Source organism: Cyanistes caeruleus, chromosome 18 (genome assembly GCF_971803275.1).
Source record: "Cyanistes caeruleus chromosome 18, bCyaCae1.hap1.1, whole genome shotgun sequence".
Taxonomy (NCBI): Eukaryota; Metazoa; Chordata; class Aves; order Passeriformes; family Paridae; genus Cyanistes; species Cyanistes caeruleus.
Window position 1 is genome coordinate 3,529,308 of NC_141718.1, and position 21,861 is coordinate 3,551,168.

At 41.1% G+C, this 21,861-nt stretch overlaps 1 protein-coding gene across 50 annotated transcripts in view; it reads right to left on the reverse strand.

Moving 5' to 3' along the window:
• Window positions 1-21,861, reverse strand: part of ATXN2 (ataxin 2) — a 49,451-nt gene that overhangs the window by 17,457 nt on the left and 10,133 nt on the right. For 8 of the 50 annotated variants that reach the window (XM_086855803.1, XM_086855797.1, XM_086855790.1 and 5 more), the window contains exons 6-18: window positions 15,602-15,726; window positions 14,314-14,405; window positions 11,499-11,696; window positions 10,815-10,993; window positions 9,095-9,304; window positions 6,742-6,924; window positions 5,075-5,263; window positions 4,254-4,361; window positions 3,292-3,362; window positions 2,295-2,602; window positions 1,823-1,886; window positions 1,567-1,719; window positions 556-622 (exon numbers count right to left, since the gene is read on the reverse strand). In XM_086855803.1, coding sequence (XP_086711929.1) covers window positions 556-622; window positions 1,567-1,719; window positions 1,823-1,886; window positions 2,295-2,602; window positions 3,292-3,362; window positions 4,254-4,361; window positions 5,075-5,263; window positions 6,742-6,924; window positions 9,095-9,304; window positions 10,815-10,993; window positions 11,499-11,696; window positions 14,314-14,405; window positions 15,602-15,726 — 1,947 coding nt within the window. The remainder of the gene's footprint in view (window positions 1-555; window positions 623-1,566; window positions 1,720-1,822; window positions 1,887-2,294; window positions 2,603-3,291; window positions 3,363-4,253; window positions 4,362-5,074; window positions 5,264-6,741; window positions 6,925-9,094; window positions 9,305-10,814; window positions 10,994-11,498; window positions 11,697-14,313; window positions 14,406-15,601; window positions 15,727-21,861) is intronic. The other 42 variants (XM_086855799.1, XM_086855792.1, XM_086855817.1 and 39 more) reach the window with 11 other exon arrangements.

Sequence of the window (21,861 nt, forward strand, 5' to 3'; positions counted from 1 at the left end):
TCAGCACCCATCGTGCCTCCACAGCCACGGGTGTCACTGAAACACTGAAACTGTCATTGTTAGTCCAGCTGTTCAGTCACTGGGGCAGCAGGAATGAACAAGAACAAGCTGGAGCCAGCTCTTTCTAGAAGAGCAGCAGAGAAAACTCTTCCTGAAGAAACAGTGACTCTGCATGTTGTTATAAAAACCCTCTATTTTAGCACCAATTGGGGCACTGCTGCAAACCAGTACAGAAATCCAGCACAGAGGTTCCCTTTAAACAAACCTGGAATATTTATGGAATATAGGAGATGATCAGCTCACCCTAATGCTCCAAGTAACAGAGATATTTTCCTGTTTGTCAAACTGGATTCCAAGCCAAGCAACTCCCATTAGTCAAACCTGAATTAGTTTATCTAAAAATCCATTAGTATTTCCACTTACTTCCCTTTATTAAAAACAGCATTTAAAATATTGACTGAAACCAAATTACCATGGATTAGAAAACACACAAACATTTGTCATTTAACCATGCTGCATGCAGACTGAGAACCAAACAGGCAGTATTATTCTCACCTTTACCTGCTCTATATGTCTTGGCTTGGTTCACTGGCATGGGCGTCATGGGAATAGGATACAAAGGCTGAAACAGAAGAAGTTGAAGGTATGATATTCCTTTAAAAACTGAGTGTGTGCTGGGGTGGGGGCCCCACTCAGCTTTGATGTGTTTCCCTCTGTTCTGTTCCATGGTTTAGTGAACTCTGCCTAACCTATGAGATTTTCTTGGATCAGTGACATTGAGTCTGCACGGACACACAACCAAGACCAGATGGTTGGCAACAACCAGCCCAGGAATGCTACTGCTGCTACTGCAGGCACTGGGCTCAACCTGACAGCCCCACAGCAGCTTTCTGCTATAAAGCTGAGTGAGGGGAGGGTTAGGCTGGGTATCAGGGAAAGGTTCTTCCCCCAGAGGGTGCTGGAGCACTGACCAGGCTCCCCAGGGGATGGGCATGGCCCTCAAGGCTCCCAGAGCTCCAGGAATGCTTGGGTAACACTCTCAGGGACAGGCTGGGATTGTTGGGGTGTCTGTGCAGGGACAGGAGTTGGGCTGAAGATCCTTGTGGGTCCCTTCCAACCTGGGATATTCCGTGATTCTATGATAACGGAGCTAGATTTGAAATCCCAGTGATCCCTACAAAAACCATAAACCAGGGGGACACAGCTGGAAACACAGAAAGAGCTGCAGAGAGTGAGACTATGCTTGGAGGACTGGGAGGAAACCTGCACAGATCCACGATAAATGTGGGCTGCTGGCATTTACAAGTGTTTGGGATTATTTGAACATCCAGATTGAGGGAGCACTGGGAAAAGTCAGTATTTACACAGCCAAAACTTAACAACAAGGTGATTTATATTTACAAAAGCAACACAAGCTGCACTAATTCTCTGCTTTAACTCAGAGCTCCCAAGCTGTGACGAGCTGATCTTTAAGGTCCTTCCCAACCCAATCCATTCTATGGTTCCTAAGTCTGCTCAGCTTCCTGAGGATCTCTGTGAAGTGTTGAGGAGTTTGCAGCACTTTACCTGCACGCCTGGACTCACTGGAACCGGGTACATCATATTTGGTGCAAAACAAACAGGCTGAGTGTACACAGGGGTTGGCTGCTGATGCCCCACCATGGAGGGGCTGGGCTGAGCTTGAGGACGAGGGGAGGTTGGTGTAGTAGAAGGTTTCGGCTATAAACAGAGGTGAGCAATGGATATGGCAGGGTTAGTCTGAGTATCCTCCAAGGAAAAGGTTGGCTTATAAAGATCCGTTAAACAGCATCAAATCACTTACTTGAGCAAAAGATCGAGGGTTGAACTCTTTAGCATTAGGATTAAGTGTTGATTTTCTAACTTGCCTAAACATAAAGAATAAAAAAATTAAGTTGGGCATTATTTTTTCACAGGAGTATCTGCAATTAATAATTTAAGAAACACCTCACTGCCATCTGTGAGTCAGATTTCTGAGAAGTCAAACACCTCATGGCAGGCAAGAAGCCACTTTCATTGAGGGACTCTTATTACAACTATCCATAAAAGTTTTCCAGTTGATCCCACAGCTCATGTGAGCCATTGAAATAAACTTTTAGATGTGCATTAGGGTATCAACAGGAGCAGAGCTCTGCACTGAGTCAGGAGATGACTTTCAGGGCAGTCCCTTCCCCTGTTGCTCCTCCTGTGTAACAGCACTTAGAGCCAGGAATGTGTCACCCAGTCATGACTTCTACACAAGGCCTGATGTTAATAAAGATGTGCTTATTACTCACTCAGAAGTGTCCTTCTTCTCCTCTTTATCCTCTTTGTCTTGTTTATTTCCAGGCCCGGATGTCTGTACACCTTGGGAGGTCACCTCAGGCCCTCGCTTTTGCTCAGAGCTGTTACTCATGGAAGGAGAAATACTGGGACTGTTGGGTTTGCTACTGCCACCATTGGAGTTGGTGTTACTGCCAGCTTCTATGATAGATTCTTTAGGGGTGGATTCTGTCTTTTCTTTAACTACATCTCTTGACTTTTCACCTTCTCGGGTTTTGTTTAGCAGCTGATCCACTGCATCTGAAGAGGAACTGGACTGTAACTGAAAAAACCCAAGGGATATATTCAGTAAACTGATACAAAACTCAGGAGAGAACATCTAATGCCATCACACACACAGAGTAAAACACAGTCCCACAAGCCTAAATCATCTGGAAATGACCTTTTGAAACACCATTTCCATTTCTACTAGGAAAGAAATCCATGGGCACTGACAGTGTTTAAGCTGGCACTGTCTAAGGAGCTATTCAGCCACTCAAGTGTCCTGTACTTTGATTAGGGAGTGACAGGAAAGCTTCAAACAATCCTCTGGACTCATCCCCTGAGTGATTTAACAGCACCACTTGAGAAGCTAACCTGATTTAATAAACCCTTATAACCAGGAAATAAGTAATATGAATTCATCTTCAATTTTCCTCCGCGAAACTCTTCATTTAATTTTGCAACAGCTCCTCCATATGGAGTGTGAGATAATTATTTGTGCCTAATGATCAAACAGGTTTCAAGTCCTGTCTTCAGTGTACAGTCAATATTCATATTTATGTGCATTAGGCAATTATACAAACAAGAGTCAGTATTGATTTTACAATACCTAACATGAATTCTTACAGATATATTTTCACAAATTAAGCAAAAGTATGAAGACCTGTTAACATATGCAGCGTGTTCGATTCATTAAAATAATCTGAGTGCACATGAGAATCATGACTCCATTAACATAGAGAAACTTACCCTAAAGTCATTCTTAAATTTCTTTAAATCATCAATCTGTTTTCTATGCTCTGAAACAATTGGAGAGACACCTGCCAAATACAAGATCAACGTTGTCCAAGCATTTCTAATACAAGTTTTATACACAGTACTAAGTTTGCAGAAAGATAATGGTTTTGCAGACAGAAAAATAAAATCCAGCACCTTATTTTGGGTTTTAATTTGGTACAATTCCATGACCTACGTGTATGAGCACACAGAAAGCCTCTGTGAAAGCAGAGCATTACATAACTGATTTATCTTTAGTTCTGATGCACCACACCAAGGCAGAAGCCCCGAGGTGCAGGGACTGCAGAACTCTCTGAACACAAAGAACATGCAACAAAACCCCCAACCCAGCCTGTGCCAGCATTTCAAAACACAGCAAGTGAAGGAGAAACACTCATCAAGGTGAGCTTTATGGTTGGACTCATCCTAAAGGTCTCTCCAACGAGAGAATCAATGGATCTGCTTCTCAGTTTAACATGAAAAGATCTTTTTTTTTTCCTTTCTGAGAACTGAATGAACAAACAACGCTACAGAGACAAACAAATGTGAGGCATAATAGGAAAAAGCACAGTTAGAAAAGCTCTGCTGACCACGATGCTCAGAAGTATTGTGAGCACAGCTCTAAGCAGAAACACATTCAGTCCAAAGGCAGCTAAAAAGCAGCTCTGTGAGCAGGGGAAAGAAAGAAGGGGGGAGAAAAAAACAAGTGAAATCACACCGTCCACATGAGCATCTCTACACTTGGTGTTGATGGAATGAGTCACAAACAACATTTCAAAGTGACACTTCACAACTGCATGACCAGATTTCACTGGAGAACACCAGACTGCCTCCAAGCCTTCCTTAAAATGCCAGCTAAAGCAGCCAGGACAGCAGGTTAAGTGTGCACAATTCCTACATCACTCAGGTACATGAAGAAAGCTTTGGATACAAACCTTTGTTTTCAGGTTTAGAAAAACTAGGAGAAGTCTCACTTGGCTTTATATTCTCCTTGTTTCCAGTTGCAGAATTTTGCCTCTGGTCCTGAAGCCTTGTATCTTTAGCTGGAAAAGAAATTGCCCAAGTTATTCTCTTACACACAGCTCCAACTGACCGAAGAGAGAAGGCAAAAGAGAAACAGGGGAGAGATTTAACCATTTTTAGCTTGAAAAACCTTTCGAGTAACAAATTTCCTGCTACCTAGTTGGTGCCTGGAGGATCATCCTCTCTCCCCATCCTGCTGTCAAATTAAAAAAAACTACAATTAAACTCATCCCTCCCACCATACACAAAACCTTAACCAGGCTGAACCAACTATCAACTTAGAGCCAATTATTTTCAGCATTATTTTCCAAGCTCTTCATACAGAATGCTACAAAGATTTGAGAGTTTTTAGACACTTGACTGTACTCTTGAATGTTGTTTTTTTTCCCCATTTCTTTTGCAGTGTTCAAAATAGCTCTTTGAAACCAGTGGCCTGCATTTCTTTAACACAGAAAAGAGGCAAAAACTCAGTTTGGAAAAAGAAATCCCCAGTTAAGTCAGACACCTATAAACCTATATTATTTATTTAAAGGCACAAGAAACTAAGCATAAAAAACTCAAGAAGACTCTCTCCAGCCTTTGTTTAAAACAGGGAGGAATGGGAACTCAATGTAAAATTTCATTCATCCCAAGTTTTCCCATCATTCAGCAAGCAGCTCTGCCCTTGCCTGGGCACATTCCTTGTCAGGAATTAGGGAAAGGGAGCATTTGAAAGGTACTGAGGGCCACTTACCTTCATTGGAAGGGGTGACTGCTCTGTTGGATGCAGGGCTGGCAGGTGTAGGAGAGGCAGCTGGAACAGGCATGGCAACAGATTCAGTGGGAATAGTACCAGGCTGAGGAGAAGGCAGAGCTGGTCCCATGGGAGTGCTGCTCTGCCTTGGAGACCTAGGCCTGTGTGTTTTAGGGGATAATCTCGGAACTAGAAACAAACAGGAAAAAACAGTTATAGGATGAGCTTCCCCACCTGCTCAGCAGCTTGTTTTAAGTTTTAAAATGGCTGAAAACATGCTTTGAAACACTTTGTGAGACATTAGATAGTAACTGAAAACCTGTTTACCTTTCAGGCACATCTCCTAGTTCTTTACAACGCAGCATTTCAGATAATGGGGTGATTTCTCTGCAGATTGTCCCCCAAAATTTATCACTGCCCTCTAATCCCACCAAGAATCTGCAAAAAGCTTCCCCAAGTCCCCAGTAGTACAACTACAACAGCTCACATTAACCCAGTTTCAGGCAGAACACAAAAGGTGGTCAGGTCTCCACACAAAGAGATGTAAAACATTTTTTAAGAGGGCTGAAAAAACACATCCATTTTACAGCGTCCTCTTTTGGAGGTTTGCCAGCTGGAAAAAAAACAACACAGCCTATTGAAAAATGAGTGTTTTTAGGTATATTTTTGCCCCTGTGTTAAAGCAGCAAGGAAAGTTGTGTATTCTTTGAACAGTAAGTTGTAGTTCTTGTTTCCTGCTCATCCCACTTGTGCTTTTTGTCATATATTAACTCCCAGTGAGTGAGCAGAAAGGCAGGTAAATGGTTTAACAGTCCTACTTGCATGTTAATAATGTATAAACAGGGAAGGTGAATCACAAATAATGCCACAACAGAAGAGGTGAAGTTTTTTCCACAAGGCAACAAGTCTATGTGGGTCTAATTTAGAACTTCTTTCTGAGAAATGTGGTCCCACTACGCTCCTCTAGAATTCTGCACTTCTAAAAAATACCCAAAAAGTACCTAAAAAGGACCAAACTGTTGCTCTCTTGCCCTCAAGGAAACACCCAGCTCCTGACAGCCCATCAAAACATGGTGTCAACTCAAGAGCTCCAGACTAGACCTGTGGCACAAGACTTGAGCTTTAGCTTTTAAATCAAGTATTTAAAAATATATAAACTGATTAAGAAAGGAAGACACTATAACTGCTCTTACAGTAGCCAAGAACAACATCACCACTTAAAATCCGTGTAAATTTTAAAGGAGAAATACATCCAACTTAACTCGACTATCATTTAATCTTTTAACACCAACCTCCCTCTACCCAAACACCTCCTTCATTTGTAAACCACAATCCAGCCATGCTGCCATAACCAAACTCAGGGATGCAGTGGCAAATCTCTAACTCCTCCTGACTCCTCCAAGAAATCCCCTAAAAACAAATCCTTTCAACAACTAATTCCCACACTCTTCCTTCCTTTCCCTACACACAGCACCTGACTCTACGGTTAGGACAATATTGCACCAACTCTCACTCAGCTATCTGGGAACATCCTTCTCCCACTCCAACCTTAGCCCAGTATTGGATTATTCAGAGCCTGAATTGCCTGCAAAGGCAGGATTCTGCTGAGCATTCCCATCCTAAGGATCCCCCTGCAAGCCATCTGCAATAAGCCAAGCTTTACCTACCCCCACTGACAACTGATGACCACGTCCCACCTGAAGGGCTGCCTCGTGCCACTGCAGCAGTAGATGCTTCCCCAGGTGCATTATGAGATACAAATTCTAAGCCACTTGAAATTGTACCCCTACCAGTAGAGACTCTGTGACCTCGAGGGTGCCGTTGAGCCTTTGGAGACATCCGTGGAGGCCCTGAGGAAAAAAGACAACCCCAACACGATAAGTGCTTAATGTTCACCACAGAAAAACCAAACATCTCTTCTTTAAATTGCATTCAATCTTAAAACTCTTAATAAAGCAGCAATAAAATCAAGCAATTGGCACTGATATCCTAAAAAGGCCAAGCCATTGGTTCAGCCAGGCTGCCAACACTCGTCACCTCCCCAGGGCAGCTCCTGGGTATTCAGAGGCTTTATCAGCACTGAAACAGGTGTGCATGGCCTGGATTTAAAACATTTCCATCCAAGCATCCACCACTGCCGAGTGCAAGCCAAGCCATAAAGGTCAGTGGTGCAGCTGCCTCTGGATAAGCACAGTTCCAGGCTATCAAAGATTTTTCCAGAAAATAAAAATTTCCCAGCGCTTTTGTCAGGTGGTCAGTGATCCCAACCATTTATAGTCACCACTGGCTGACCAATGCTCTTGGGGAATTTCAGCAGAGCATTCTCTGCAGTGAGGCTGAATTGCCTGCAGCAGGTCACAATTCATTTACAAGTCAGCAAAAACTGCAACTAAACAAGGGATTGTTATCCCAAGGTTCAAGTCATGCATGTTTAACACCAGAAGCCAAAGTCATAAGTGAATACAGGAATTCTGCACAGCCTGTACAGCTGCCACACCATAATCTAAGCAGCAATACAGTTCTTACATCCTAATAAACATTTTCTTTACAGGATTAGACTCAAGTGTTGATACTTCAAAAGGAAAATACCCGTGTGTGAACAGAATCTGGCTGATGGCAGTTTGCTTTTAACGTAGGTCAGTAATAGGGTCAAGTTCAGATAATGGCTTTTGGGTTTCAGAAAAACTTCTAAAATACCAAGTACCCCTCCTGGTTACATAAATCTTTAAATGTCAGCCTCTATTTTAACCATGAATCTCCAGTTCACCTCAATGAAAATTTCATACAGGTGAGCATCTTATAGAACACACATTTCCCAGGAATAACCTTGCAGCAGTAGGAATTAAACGTTGCAGTAAGCAGCACTTCACTGCATGCCTGACAAACCAACCACAAAGTGCTAAAAAATAATTCAATTTGCAGGTGGATTCTCAATTCCTTACCCCACAATAAATGGACAGTAGGCCAGGCAGATGTGGCTACCACCCACTTTTTGTTCAGGAGCATTTCCCAGTGTTCCTGCTCAGTCTGAGGGATCACTCCTCTCTCTCCCACAGCTCCAGTGGAGCCAGCTACAGCACCCACTGCAAGTTTCCAGGGAGCTCAGCATAACCACTTCACGTTTTCTAGGTTTGCTACAGTGTTGTGCAGGGTTTAAGTGCACTTCAAATAAAAATGATAAACCACGTTCCTTACTGTGCCCTCCCAAGACAAATTTAGTTGGGATAATTCTGCATACAGCCACCAAAGACTCACAGGTCAGCCTTTCTCTGCATATTATTGACTGCTACGGAGCTGATTTTATTTTTATGAATAAAAATTTCCTACAAATTCACCTTTGAAGCAGCTCATCCTACTCCATTCCACAGTTCACTCCTCTGATTACAGCATTTTTATTATCATTATTGTCATTGGTTGCTTTACAAGAGGTAATTCAATGATTTAGTTATGGTTTTTGTGGAACAACTGTGGTAAAATTGGTATTTGATATGAATTTATAGTTCTAAAAATGCTCTCTAAAGTTATTGGGTCCTGCATATTGCTGTTGGTTAATTTAAGACACTGAGCAGCGTTTATAAAGCTGAGTTTAATTTCATACCAAACTTGGGAAATTTCACAGCTTTCTTTCGTTTTTGTAAAGCTCTTCAAATCAAACAAACAAAAAAAAAAAAAAAACCAACCAAACCACCAACCAAACCAACGAAACAAACAAAAAAAATAAAAAGGTTAATAGAAATAGTCTGATCAACTAAAGTTAAACACAAATTACAGGCTAAGTAATGAAGAGGAAAAAAAAAAAAAAACCAACAACAACAACAACAACAAAACAACCGACAACAACGACGACAACAACGACAACAACAACAACAAAAAAAAAAAAACCAAAACAACTCTCGTCAATAATTAAAAAAAAAAACAAAAAAATACTCACGGAGGAGTTAAACAAAGACAAAAAAAAATAATAAAAATAATAAAAAAATTTAAAAAAAAAAAACATGAACAAATCGTGGTATATTGTACCTTCTGAAGACATGCGTTTAGGCATAGTAGAGACAGGAGCTGGAGAACCATGAGCAGAGGGGTGAGACGGGGGCCTGGAGGGCCGCGAGGGGGGCCTGGAGGGCGGCCGTGTAGGGGTGGCTGCCCGAGGTGGAAGAGAGTTGGGACCTGACTGGTAGCGAGAAGGTGGGCGAGAGGAAGGAGATGGGCAAGGCGATGGCCAGGGAACACCTGACAGAACAAATGATATGAAGGAAAGTATAAAAACTAAAGAAAAAAATTATGGGGGGTGGGGGGAAAGGGGTAGGGGAAGGGAAGGGAGGTCAACAGAAAAAAAAAAAAAAAGTAAAATATGACAAAATGATTTTTTTTTTCTCTTTTTGGTTTTTTTTTTTTTTTTCTTCTCCACGGTTTAACCCTTTGGGGATGGATTGAGGTGGTAATTGAGGAGATAAAGTCTCTGCAGGGTTGGGTTTGCCTTGGTTTTGGGTCAAATTGAACTTGTGAATGTCACAGGCTCCCCAAAGGGTTAATTAGGATCTACAAACACTACTAAGGAATAGACAGTAAAGTTTGATCTGTTAGCCTGGCATACCAATGCTCCACAGCACCCAGCACTCCACAAGGTCCTTAACAGCTACCAGAGGTTCTCAAACAGCTGTTCACAAACAGTACTGACCACACAAACTGCTACTTTCAAACCAAATGATGAGCAAATATCCATCTAGGAGCTGGATCTTTACAAAAACCAGCGGTGTTCAGTGTCTGAATCCTGACATTTATGCCTTTATCACTTATCTGAGGTATTAATGGAGGATTTTAATCTAGGATATAGGGCTCATGGTTTCCAAAGCAGAATTAATTGAATTTACAAGCCATTCTGAGTATTTTAGGTCTATGATGATTCAGCAGAGTAATAGGGTGAGAGAAACCACAAATACTACAGACAAATTTCAAGGTTAGCATTGTTTGGGCAAGGCTTAGTTGTCCATCCTTTATACAGCTGACTCTGGCTTTAGAAAGGAAGTCTCACTTACCTTTAGATGCTTCTCAGACTTCCTCTCCAGATAGATCACTTGAGTATTATACATTTTTCATTTATTCACAGAAATTTATTATAATAACATTTTTTTTAATTCTACAAATAATGTCTTGAGGACAGGCCACTGCTGAAACCCATCTCCAGAAATGGTGTTTGGCTTCTGGGACACCAATTCCTGCCATGCAGTGCCTACTGATGCCTGGTTAGAAATACTACCCATGTGTCCAGCAGAAAATACTCAAATACCCATTTGGAGGGAAGGCTTTGGATTCCTTTTCTCTAACACTGTTCTTGCTTCCCCTCCCATTTTCATAAAGTCAGCAAGTGGCTTTATTCTTTTCCAGAAAGGAAGGAAAGCTTCCTCCTGCCACTGCCTTTCACCAGGTGTCAGCACTGCTGCTCCTCCACACAGAGCTTTGCAGTGCCAATGCAGTTTTTCATCTTTAAAACCACACAGTGCACCATCATCTAAGACAAAGGTGTTTGAGGAGGAAAATAAATGACATTTCTGCTCTGCAAAGCCGCAGACAGTGTGGTACATTGTAAATTAAGCCCAAATCCAACTCACAACCTCTGTGTTAAATGATGAATGCTAACCTGGTTTATGGAACACACAACCTAATCCCACACCTTTTCAACACAACGAGGTGATTCTCTGCAGTGTTACGAGGTACATTCATTCAGATTTCAGATACTTGCCTCCGTTAACTACTCTTTGATCTGCTCCAGAGTTAGGGCTGAATTCTGAAGTGTGGGATCCAGACCTTGAGATTGGCGGGCCTGATCCAGACTGGCCCATCCTCGGTGAGTTTTGTCTTCCACTTCCCCAGGACAGCACATCTCTGTTCCTCTGTCCAGGTGGAATGTATTTATTTTCTCTGAAACACAGCAAATTTCTATCAGTGTTGAGAACACAACCCAGAGGCAACAAAAAGCACCCCGTTTTCTCTCTTTTTCTCCCATCAAGCCAAGGGGAAAAATCCAAATAGTATCAGATGTTGACCCAACAGTCACCTCATGAATTGGCTTTTGATAGTGGCCACACAGTCCACTTTATGAGCCTACAGGCACCGAAGGATTTAGCAGTAATGCCTGAAATTCTCCAGGACACACCGAAACCACTGCCCCTTCCTGTAATTTGGGACAAATTCACCACGGTGACAGGTCAGAATGGGGAAGTTTGTTTCACTACAGAGATAATACAGGGCCAGGCAGGGGTGTCCAAGTCAGCCTGAGTGCCAAAACCAGCACAGGATTGTTTACACAAGGTTCCAAACCTAATCAGGCCTGCTGAAAAAGCCCAGTATCAATGAGTAAACTGCTACAGTACCAAAATACCTCCATAATTTAAATAAAAATACTATTCATAGTGTACTCAAGTACCTAGTGTTCACACCATGTCCTTCTCTTTCATTAGCATTTCTCTGAACAGCAGTATATTTTTCTTCTTCTGTCCTTTCATCATTTTCCAAGGCAACCCGAGCTTTGTATTGGGCACTTGATTCAATTTCCTCTGCTAATTGAGTTGCTCTGGCTTCCCGTTTTAAAAACTCTTCTGAATTATCTCTTTCTAATGGCACCCTAAAAAGACAATGGAAAGGAAAAGAATCTCTGAAATGCATTCAAAAGCAGAAAGGAGCTACAAAAATCACACAGTGTTAGTTCTAACCGAGTCAGAGTGAAAAAAATAACCTTGCTTCCAAGCCAGTAGACTTGCTGTCTTCTTTTAAATACAAAATTCCTGGACTGGTATGATATTATGGATGTATTCAGGGTCATTTACCTGCCTAGAGAGCTGAGTTTAGGGTGCAAAATTTTTCCACAGGATTTGTAAAATCCCCAGTCCCTAAAGGTGTGCAAAGGCTCCAACTTTTAACATGGCTGAGAACACCAGGAATAAAAAGCCTCAGACTGCTGTTTACATAGGAAGCTACTCCAAGAACCCAAAATTGAATTTTTTTTAGCTATTTACACATTGCCAGCAGACACAATCCTAGTGAAATTAGAGAGTGACATCCTTAATTCTCTGATAATTCCAGCCACTGGATTTCAGCTCTCCCAGTTATGAAGAACTGCAGAAAAAATGGATGCAACACTTCAGAGCACAGGACCAGAAATCCCTGACTGATCTGTGAGTGCCAGGACCTCAATCCCATCCATTCCATGTCTCTCTCTATGGCAGGCAATGGAATATTGCAAAAATCATCCCTTAGGAAAGCCACCGAGTCAAAATTCAGTATGAGAGCACTGAAACACTGAAAAAACCCAGCAGGGATGGGATCATACCTGGCACCTCCTTCTGCCACCCATTTTTGGGGTTTACCTGCCCTAATTTTTGTGTCAGGTTTATTTTTTAACCTGGTTTTAACTTCAGGTTGCAAAAGTTTACTTACTTCAGAATAAACTACATAAAAATATGGAGCAGAGCTGAGGCTTGGCCCATGCTCTGCTGGGCATTATAGAATCACTACTGCCCGTATTTTGAATAATATAAAGAAGAAAAACAAAGAAAGTATGTGGAGATACAAGCCAGGTATAAAATAATTTATGCAAAATTGCTCAAGTGTTGGTGGCAGAACGAGGAAAACAAGTGGCTTTGCCAAATTCCAAGCCAGCACTCAGTTACTGCAGCACAAGTTTTTCCCCCCATTTTTGGCCAGTCAAAACATTTACTGGCCTTATCAAGGGTAACTGCAAAAATATTCAATAAAACCCTTCAGCATAAAAGCCTGGCTCAAATAAGATTTACAAGAATGCAAACCTGGTCCCAGGCCCCTCTGTTAACAACACAATGAAAGAGAACTGCCAATAATCCTCATTTATTTAAAGTGAGTGCAAAAACTGAAGGATGTATGGCAACCTAAAGAGGCAGGGAATGATTTCATGTTTTCTAACAAGCCATTAAAGATGAGAGAAAGGGGATGGACAGGATGAGATGACATTGTTCAGAACCCTGGTGATGATCAATACATTTGCTGCAACACAAACTTGTACCTTGATGTGGTTTGACAAACTATACCTGCTACTGCTTAGCTCTAGGAAGAGAAAACAATCAAACAGTAAATCCTTTACAATCCTTCAGCTGCACATCTAAGCATTTAACTACACTGCTGCTCATCCCAGAGTTGGAAAATCAGGAGAAGAGTTTAGCAGACTGATATGCAAAGCAAGTTGCTTGACTGGGGGGGGGAAAAAAAATGAATTCATTTAAAGCCACCTTCGTGTTTTTAATCTGTTTCCATTAATATCCAGAAAGCAGAAAGATGGAAGACTAAAGTTCAAAAGTACAAAAAGTACTTAGAGCAGTGAAGGGAAGGAAAGAACAGCTTCCCCAGGATTCAAACATAAGCCGATTAGGACACTTTGATTATCACCATGTTACAGGTCCATTTGTACAAAACAGGAATCAGATTGTTGAACCAGAGACCTGTAGACAAGTGTACACACATACACACAAAAAAAAAAATCAAAATATTCACTGCCATTCCTTGATATTCAAAAAAACCTGAGTTTCTGCTTTGGGGGTTAAAAGAGTGGGGAAATATTGAAGCCATTTCACAATGGCTTGAACATCTGCAGTCCATTTGTGTTGCAGATGCAGTGAACATTATAGCTGCAGACCCCGGGGAATAAATCACTGCCAGAGTAGCCAGAGCAGCCTTTACACTACTTCTATATTCCAGTTGTTATTATATTTAACTAAAACTTCAGTTTAGAGCTGGACAAGTCTGCTGTACAAGCCATCCCCAGCACACAACCCCCACCCTGGTTATCAGCAGCTTTTCAGCATTCCAGTATCTTCCAGATCAATTGTCTCAATAAAATCAGGATTTAGCCAAACTGCTCTGCTAGGTTAAACAAAAGCTATAGGTATAGCAGCTAGACACAGATTAATTCACAGCTTTCCATCCTATTCCTGGAAGTTTCTGCAAGAAACAAGCCTTATTGCATGGCTAAATTCAGAAAACTCTGCAATGGGAATGAGCTGTGCCCATTTAAGGGAATATATAAAGATTTCTACATCTAACTATTCACAGAAAGCTGGCAAGGTTTCTTAAGCACCATTCATTCATTGCTTTTGCAGTTATTCGATTCCACAACTTCAGAAACTATGCAAAATGAGCTGCAGAATATAAAGTTTGTCAAACCAGGGAGAACATTCAATACAAATCTAATAACAAAATATTTAGGAACTTACGTATAAGAAGATAAACTGCTGTCATAAGTTGACACTACACCATAATTTTCTTCATTGTAACGAAACATGTCATTGGGATCCCATCCATTAGACTAGAAGAAAATGATGCTTGTTTTTCAAAATGACACTGAAAACACATTCCCTTCAAATTAAGGGCTGATGGCAGAAGTTAAACCTTCTGCCCTTTTTCCTGGGCCTATGAATCCACTGTCCAGATAACAAAGTTATTAATGCCACAGTTCATTTCAGGGAGCTTTGTTCATCAGCTGCACAGATTCTACCTTCAAAACCCTTTCTTTTTTTTTTCTTTGTTTGTTGTGAGTCTTTGCATTGTTTTTATGATTTTTTTAAGTACATGCTCACTCTGTACTAGAGGACTACTGGCTAACAAGGCATACATATATTAATATATTTTTTTTCATTTTCCAAAAAGTGCAAATTAACACTTCTGCTATTTTTCAAAAGCACTGATGGAATCACCTGAGAGGCACCACAGGCAGAAGACTCCTGTTGATCTGCACAACTCCCCCACTTCAGTAAAATTGCTACTACAGCACTCAAGCACAACAATAAATGCTTTGAGTATTTTATGAAAGCACTGAGAGTATTCCAATAAATCTCAGCTCTACAGTATAGACACCAAAACTGACAGAAGAATTGTTCTACCCAAAGTTAATATGCTCTAATCAGTAATATTATCTCCTTGAGCACACTGCAGGCTGAATACCTGGCTACAAGAATTTCTGCTTGAGGAAAAGCTGACTGCAGTGATATATGAGGACATGGCATTTGAGGCCATATTCTTCATCTAATGATTCATAATCTGAGACTGTCCCTGTGCTTGGGTCAGGCTTCCATCAATTCCCTCCATCTGCAGCCCAGGGACACTTAGCTGAGCACAATATTCCCCATAATTTCCAAGTGCAGTGACAGTCAGACAGGAAGGCTCTGATTAAACATAAATCACTTTGGGGCATTGCTGGATTTGGAGTCCTTAACAAAAGCTGCTCTTTGGGTCCAGGAGTCCAACACAGCTCTTACCACAGCAGCTGCCATTGGTCAGAATTTGCCAAAAGTGCCATTTGAAAGGCAGCTATTCTCAGATCCTTCCAAAGGGCTGTGGCAGCTGCTGGCAAAGACTGAACATCCACCAGCAAAATGCAGGACAGCAATTTTGCTCCTCCAAAGTTTATTACTTAGATTGAAATTAAAGAATTATTTCAAGGCATGTCCAGGGAAAAAGCTCATTTTCTACTGATGGCCAGAGATGATAAAAAGCATCACTTACGACATCTGTCTCCAGCGCCTCCAGCTCCTCGGAAGCCGTGTTCTCTCCTCCATCCCATGGTTCCAGATCCTTCTCCTTGTGCTCTCCATTAACTTTAGCACTGATGGCTGAATCAGTAAAAGCATCTGCAACAGAGTGGGGAGGGATGGGACCAGTGAGACCAGTTTGGGTAAGTTGGCACACTGGTTTTTATCTGAGGAACAGCCCAAACACAGCTGAATCACAGGGCACAATATCATCCTTCCCTTCTCTTGGAGCTGCTGGATGTCAGAAAGGTGCCTATTCCAGACTTAAAGTAACTATGAAAGTACAGAATAACTTCTCCCATATCAGAAGATAGAATTAATTTCAGTTATTTCAAAGTATTTTCTACAATAACATGTAGAAAAAGGGAAAAAAAGACAACACAAGGATCCTTATTCCTCTAGAAAACCCAAGACTTGTGTAAAATTCTTTTCCAACCAGCCCACATAACAGTGTGAAAATACCAAAAGAGCAGGAAAGCAACTCCCTAAATGGGAAAAATACAATTTTCCTTTCAAATATTCAAATTTCTTCTATTTGCACAACTCCTCACATACCAACACAGCAATTATCCATCAGCTTGGTGTTCCCATTTCCTGTGACATGAACAGAGGCGTCTCCTCTCCTGCCAGAATTTTTCCAAGCAACAGCTTATCCAAATCACACAAAAAAATTCAGGAACTCTCTACTTTTTGTTCTCAACAACATAAGAGAATAAATAACCAGTAAGCTTCTTCTATTGTTTGTAAAAAATTATAAAAACATCAAAGAATAAAGATCACAAACATTTATTTTGACTCGTTCATGTTTCATTCGAGCCAGATTTAAGAAGGAATAATACCAGAGTATTACAAGTGCTGTGAAAATGTATTTAAAGCCATTCACCAAGGAAGTCAAACTTTCAGACTTGTAAGCAACTGGATCTCAGAACTACATACAGAACTTTAAAAAAATCAAATAAGCTCGTTATAAGCTCACAAATAAATGAATCAGCCTTAAATAAATAAGTCTTCAATCCAGAATTTCCTATCATCATTCTACTGATAAAATAAGGAGCAAACATTTCAGACCTTTAGAAAAGATGAAATCAAACCACCAGGCAGTGCCAGATCAGGAAAAACATGGCCTGAATTAACTTTTGGCAAGATCTAAAAATCTGCCTTAAAAAAAAAAAAATAAAATGAACTTTAAAGTTATTATGAAAAGAATTCCCAGCATATGAAGTTGGCCACTGATGTAACAGCTTTTACACAATCACTGAAGATGTTTTAAAGAGACTGCTGACACTGCTTATTATTCCTGTTTTACCCAAGCTCACAGTGCAATTCTGCACATATAGTGGATAAAAATTCACTGTGCTTGGTCTCTCTAATAACAGCCATGAAATGCTCACACAAACAGCTTTTAAAATATAATTTATTGTAATATATACTGTACCTGGGTCTTCAGATGCTGCCTGAAACTACACAGGAACACAGTGCTACAACTCATAGTTAAGTAGTAGCTAAAGAGCACATTTGTAAGAATTTTTAAGAATGGAAAGTCTACATTTACCTTATCAATATCCCATGGCTTAACTCATATAAACCAGTGTTGCTCCTGCCCTAAACATCATTAATTCCACATTTTATTTCTGCTCAGATTGGGACATTTTACACCAAATCCAAGTTGAAGGCTGTTTATATCTTTAAGAAAACTGAAATTTATTTGTTTCTCTGGGAGTGGAGGGAGCTCCTCTCCAGTGAGATTAGATAAATATGAATTAGGAGCCTGATGGCAGCACCTGATGAAGGTGATTTGTGTTTCAGAAGGGTGTTTCCTTAATTTCTATTAAATTCCTCCAGGCAAACTCCACACAACTGTGCCATTTTGGATACTGTGAATAAAATACCAGCTTAACAAGACTCATCTACTCAACCCACTAATTTTCTTATTTAAACAGCGACATAAACATTCAGAAGCGCTGTTATTGTAATGATACAGATGGAAAAAACACCCAAGTCAAAACAAAAACTCCACTATCAGCAAGTGCTACAGGTCTGAGTAGGATGTGTGCAGCCACTGCTAAGTTTCCCAGTAAATCCAGTATTTCACAGGCCACAGGAAGCTCCACTGCTCTGTGCTCCTCTCTCATTTTTACAATGAAAGTCACAAGTGAGACTGTGCCCCTTTAACCTCTACAACTCAGAGAAAATCCAAAGACAGGAGAAATTCAAGCTACAAAGGCACTCCCAGTCAGACAATGTGGTCTCAAGAGCATCCAGGCAAAGTTTAAATGCAGCAGGATGGTACCTCAAGGCACAGATCAGTATTTTCCTGGAACAGCAGGGCAGGCACATGGGAGACCAGAATTAAAAGCCCAGCAAAGCCTCTACCAAAATTAATCAGCAACAAAATTGAGAAAGAATGTAAAAAAAATCTAAAAGTGACAGCTTCCAAAACAAAAAAAATGTGGCTCTTAAGATGATTAATAAAGTAGAAGGCAAAGCATGAGCTGACTGGCAGAGCAATAACTGACAAGACACTGCACAGGCTCAGCTTCCCCCTTATCTGGTGCCTCTTATCTCTGAGCTGTTGAGTGAGCAATTCACATGACACCTTGACAAGGCCAAATTTTTAATCAATCCCTTTTCTACATGGCAAAACCTGAGGTAAAGATCAAATGGAAACAAGGGGCTGAGGCTGTAACACTCAATTAGCCCCCAATGCCTCTGTATCTGCTTAAGGTGACATTTCCTAAGCAGAGGAGTTGGGTATCAAAGACCTCGTTTTTAAAACCTGGTAAAAAAATGATGAAATCATTGTTCATAAATGAAAAAAAATCCCAAGGAGAACTCTATGCAATGGAAATTCATATTAAGACAAATTAAAAAGGCACATTCTACGAAAAACTCAGCTGGGGCAAATTCTTCAAGTGTGTGCTACTAAATGAGTTAAAGAACAAAGTGCCAGAACAGAGCAATTAAGAGTCCTGGTTTAATTAATTTCAATGTCTAACATGCTTGTTTTCACAAACAGATTTTGGTGAAGAGCACAAATGTGCAATTAAGTGCCAGTCTGCAGCTGAAATGCCATTAAACCAATCAGTGTTACGTGCCAAAGGTGCTGATGCCACTCACTGAAGCTTTGATCAAGTCAAAGAAAACTGAGATTTCGCCTTAAAGGTTTCAACAGTAAACTCTGATTTGTTTTGTAACTACTTACTACTGATTTGAAACATTAAAACCAGTTACCACCGGCTCTGCAGAGCCAACATTTCCTTCCTTTGTTCATAAGATGCCTTCTGCTATTCCCCTTGCAACACTTTCTCTGGAAGGATGCCACTTTCAGAGCTAATTCAAGGAAAAACTTAAATAGCCAATTCTCTTCTGCCTTTCTTTTCATTGGATTTGTAGGATTTTCCTCAGCATGCCAAAAAACAATAAAAACATTGCAGAAGTCTTTTACTTTACCAGTAAGTTATGATGTTTGAATTGTCTTGTCTTTAAAGAGAAGCCAAGAAGGCAACTCCAAAGCCTTACTGAAATCTGAATCCCATCAAACCAGCTCTGTGGACTGATCAGTGCTCAGGGCTCCAGGAAACACTTCTTGTGTAGAATCAGGAGAAACAGAACCTCCTGCATCAATCAGGAGCTCAAATCACCCAGCAGCAGCAAGATCTCAGCACTCAAAGGTGAAGCAGAAAGATGTGATAATATTAATGTACAGCCAAGGATTTCAGCCTGCACTGAGAATGGGTTTTTAGCAGCTGATTTCCACTGCACAAAGAGAAATCAGTGTCAGTCCCTCTTTAAAAGCAGACAGAACAGTCTGAAAGGGGGATGATGGGTGTAATACAGCTTCACCTGAGCTTCCCAGTGTATGTTTCATTCATCAGCCTGCCTGTACTGCAGCAAACCACAATTCCACAGAGAGAGACCCTCAGGTGACTCCCTCCCATTCCTCTGGAAGCCAAACAAGAGCCTGCAGGAGCTGCAAGGTCTGTGCAGACTGACAGAGCTGCAAATAAGAGCCCAGCAAGCAGAGACACATCGATTTTTTTGAACATTCACAGCCACAACACCCTTCTCTGCACAGACCTACCAATTTTTCTCCCAACCCTCCCAATTTCCACAATCTGGGCAGACCCCAGGCTTTCTCCATGGGTGCCTCTGAAGGTGCAGTGTCATGCTTGGCACCAACCCACGTGTGCTGCTCCCAGTTCCACCCCCCAGGCCTGCACTGGTGTTCCCTCCCCTGAACTCTCTGGCTGGGTTATCAGCTCCCTGCCCCAAAGCTGCAGGGCTGTGATAGCACTGGCAGCTGCCTGGCAGGCTCTGGCAGAGGCTTTTCACACACAACTCTATTTTCCTTCTTCTGAAAGGAGACTCCATCCCATTCCCTTTCTCCTCAGCTGCTGCTCTTTCCCATTCCTCTTCCAGCCCCTTTTTCATAACCCAGAGAACATCTCTGCTACCCAAACCTGAGGGTGGAGCAGAAGATCCAAACCCACAGCCAGGAGTCCATTTTCCCACATTCCTCCAGCCCAGCAGGGAATAAATGCCAGAATAAAATCCACAGATACTTATACTGAATTGGGAGACCAGGATGCATTACAATTTTCCACACAGTATCTTCTGCAGAAATTTATTTAGTTCAAGGGCTCCACAACAGTCTAGAAGCCTCTTACAGGGGTAGAAACTACACAGAGAGAATCACAGAATATTCTGAGTTGGAAAGGACCACAAGGATCATGAGACCTCAACATCCCCACTCCAGGTGAGCCTCCCAAAGGAGAGCTAGTGAAAAGCCCTTTTATTTGACTATGATTTTAAAGCCTTTCCACCAAGTATTTCCAAATTCTCCTCATTTGTCTGTGAAAGCAAAAGACTTCTGAGTGTTAGACAATTTAAAAGTCTCTGTTCCTTGGTAAGTGTAACCAGAGCACCAAGCAGAGACAATTCCCAAAACAAGGAGCACCAAGTCCTCAGGCAGGAGTTCAGAGTCAGCTTCCACTCTAAATCATCCAGCACCACGAAGATCTGGGTTTATTTACAAGAAAAAAAGGCCAGCAGTTCCTCCATGCACATTCATAAACTTCCAGCCTTTTGAATCTTTGCTTATTTAATTTCTGAGGAAGCAGAAAGCCCCTCATTGCTCTAATTTGGAGGTGTGATCAGAGACTGGGTTACACTTTCAAGTGTCATTTCCAGATAATGTATTTCTGAGACAAAATGGAAAGCAGATTAATTCACCCACTCTGAGTTATCAAGTTCTGCAGCCTTCCAGTTTATCTTGCTCCAAGTCTTTATGGCTTTATTTCAGCTCTCCAGTATTAAGAGATTTAGACTCAGTCATTCCACCTAATAAAGTGAACTGAGGGACTGCTCAACCTGAAACAGTCATTTTCTTTTAGAAAATGTCCATTGAGCAATTATTCCTAGAAGCAGTAGTATATTCCTTATTCAGTCTGCTGAAAATCTATAAAGATTGGGTGAGGGAGAGCCCAGTTTGCATTTACATTAAAGTGATGTTCATACCAAACCCATTACAAAACAGCTCTCATGTAATTTAAATTCCCAGTCCCATCCAGAACCTGGAACTTATCTGCATTTCAATGCTGCATTTGCTCTGACATTATGCATCATCATCTGGGAAAAGCAAAAATTCCTTGAAACAACAAACCTCTCATTCTGTAGCTTTAAATCAGGCAAGAACAAAACACAAGGTGAAGAGAGAAATTCTCATTAAATGTCCTCAGGTCCCTACACATCTCTAAGTCCCTGCTAATGGGAATAAAACCTGTGTTCCAATAACCACTGAGCTGCTGTGACAGCTCTTAATCAACCTGTAAATGTACACAGAGACAATTTCACCCCATGCCATAAAAACCTGTGGATTTCCTTTTATTCCTTATCCCAGCAAATCAGCAACATTAAACATAAAGACTCTGGAGATTTTCTGCCCAAAAAACCCAGAGAAATCTGCAAAGGAATAGAACTGACTCAGGAGCACTTAGGTTCCAGAAAAATAATAATGGGCTTTGAGGTCAGACATTAAAGGTATGAAGACTGCCTGCAAAATTGTTTAATTTGAGCAGTTTCAATGTCTTCAAGAATTTAAGACTTGTCTGTCACCTCTCTGTATTTTGAAGAGCTTTACCTACAGGTCTAAAAGATGTAAAGGAGAAATTAAAATACAAATAGAGAATTAAAAAAAAAAAATTTCTTTGTTTGCAGGAGTATTTCTAGAATATT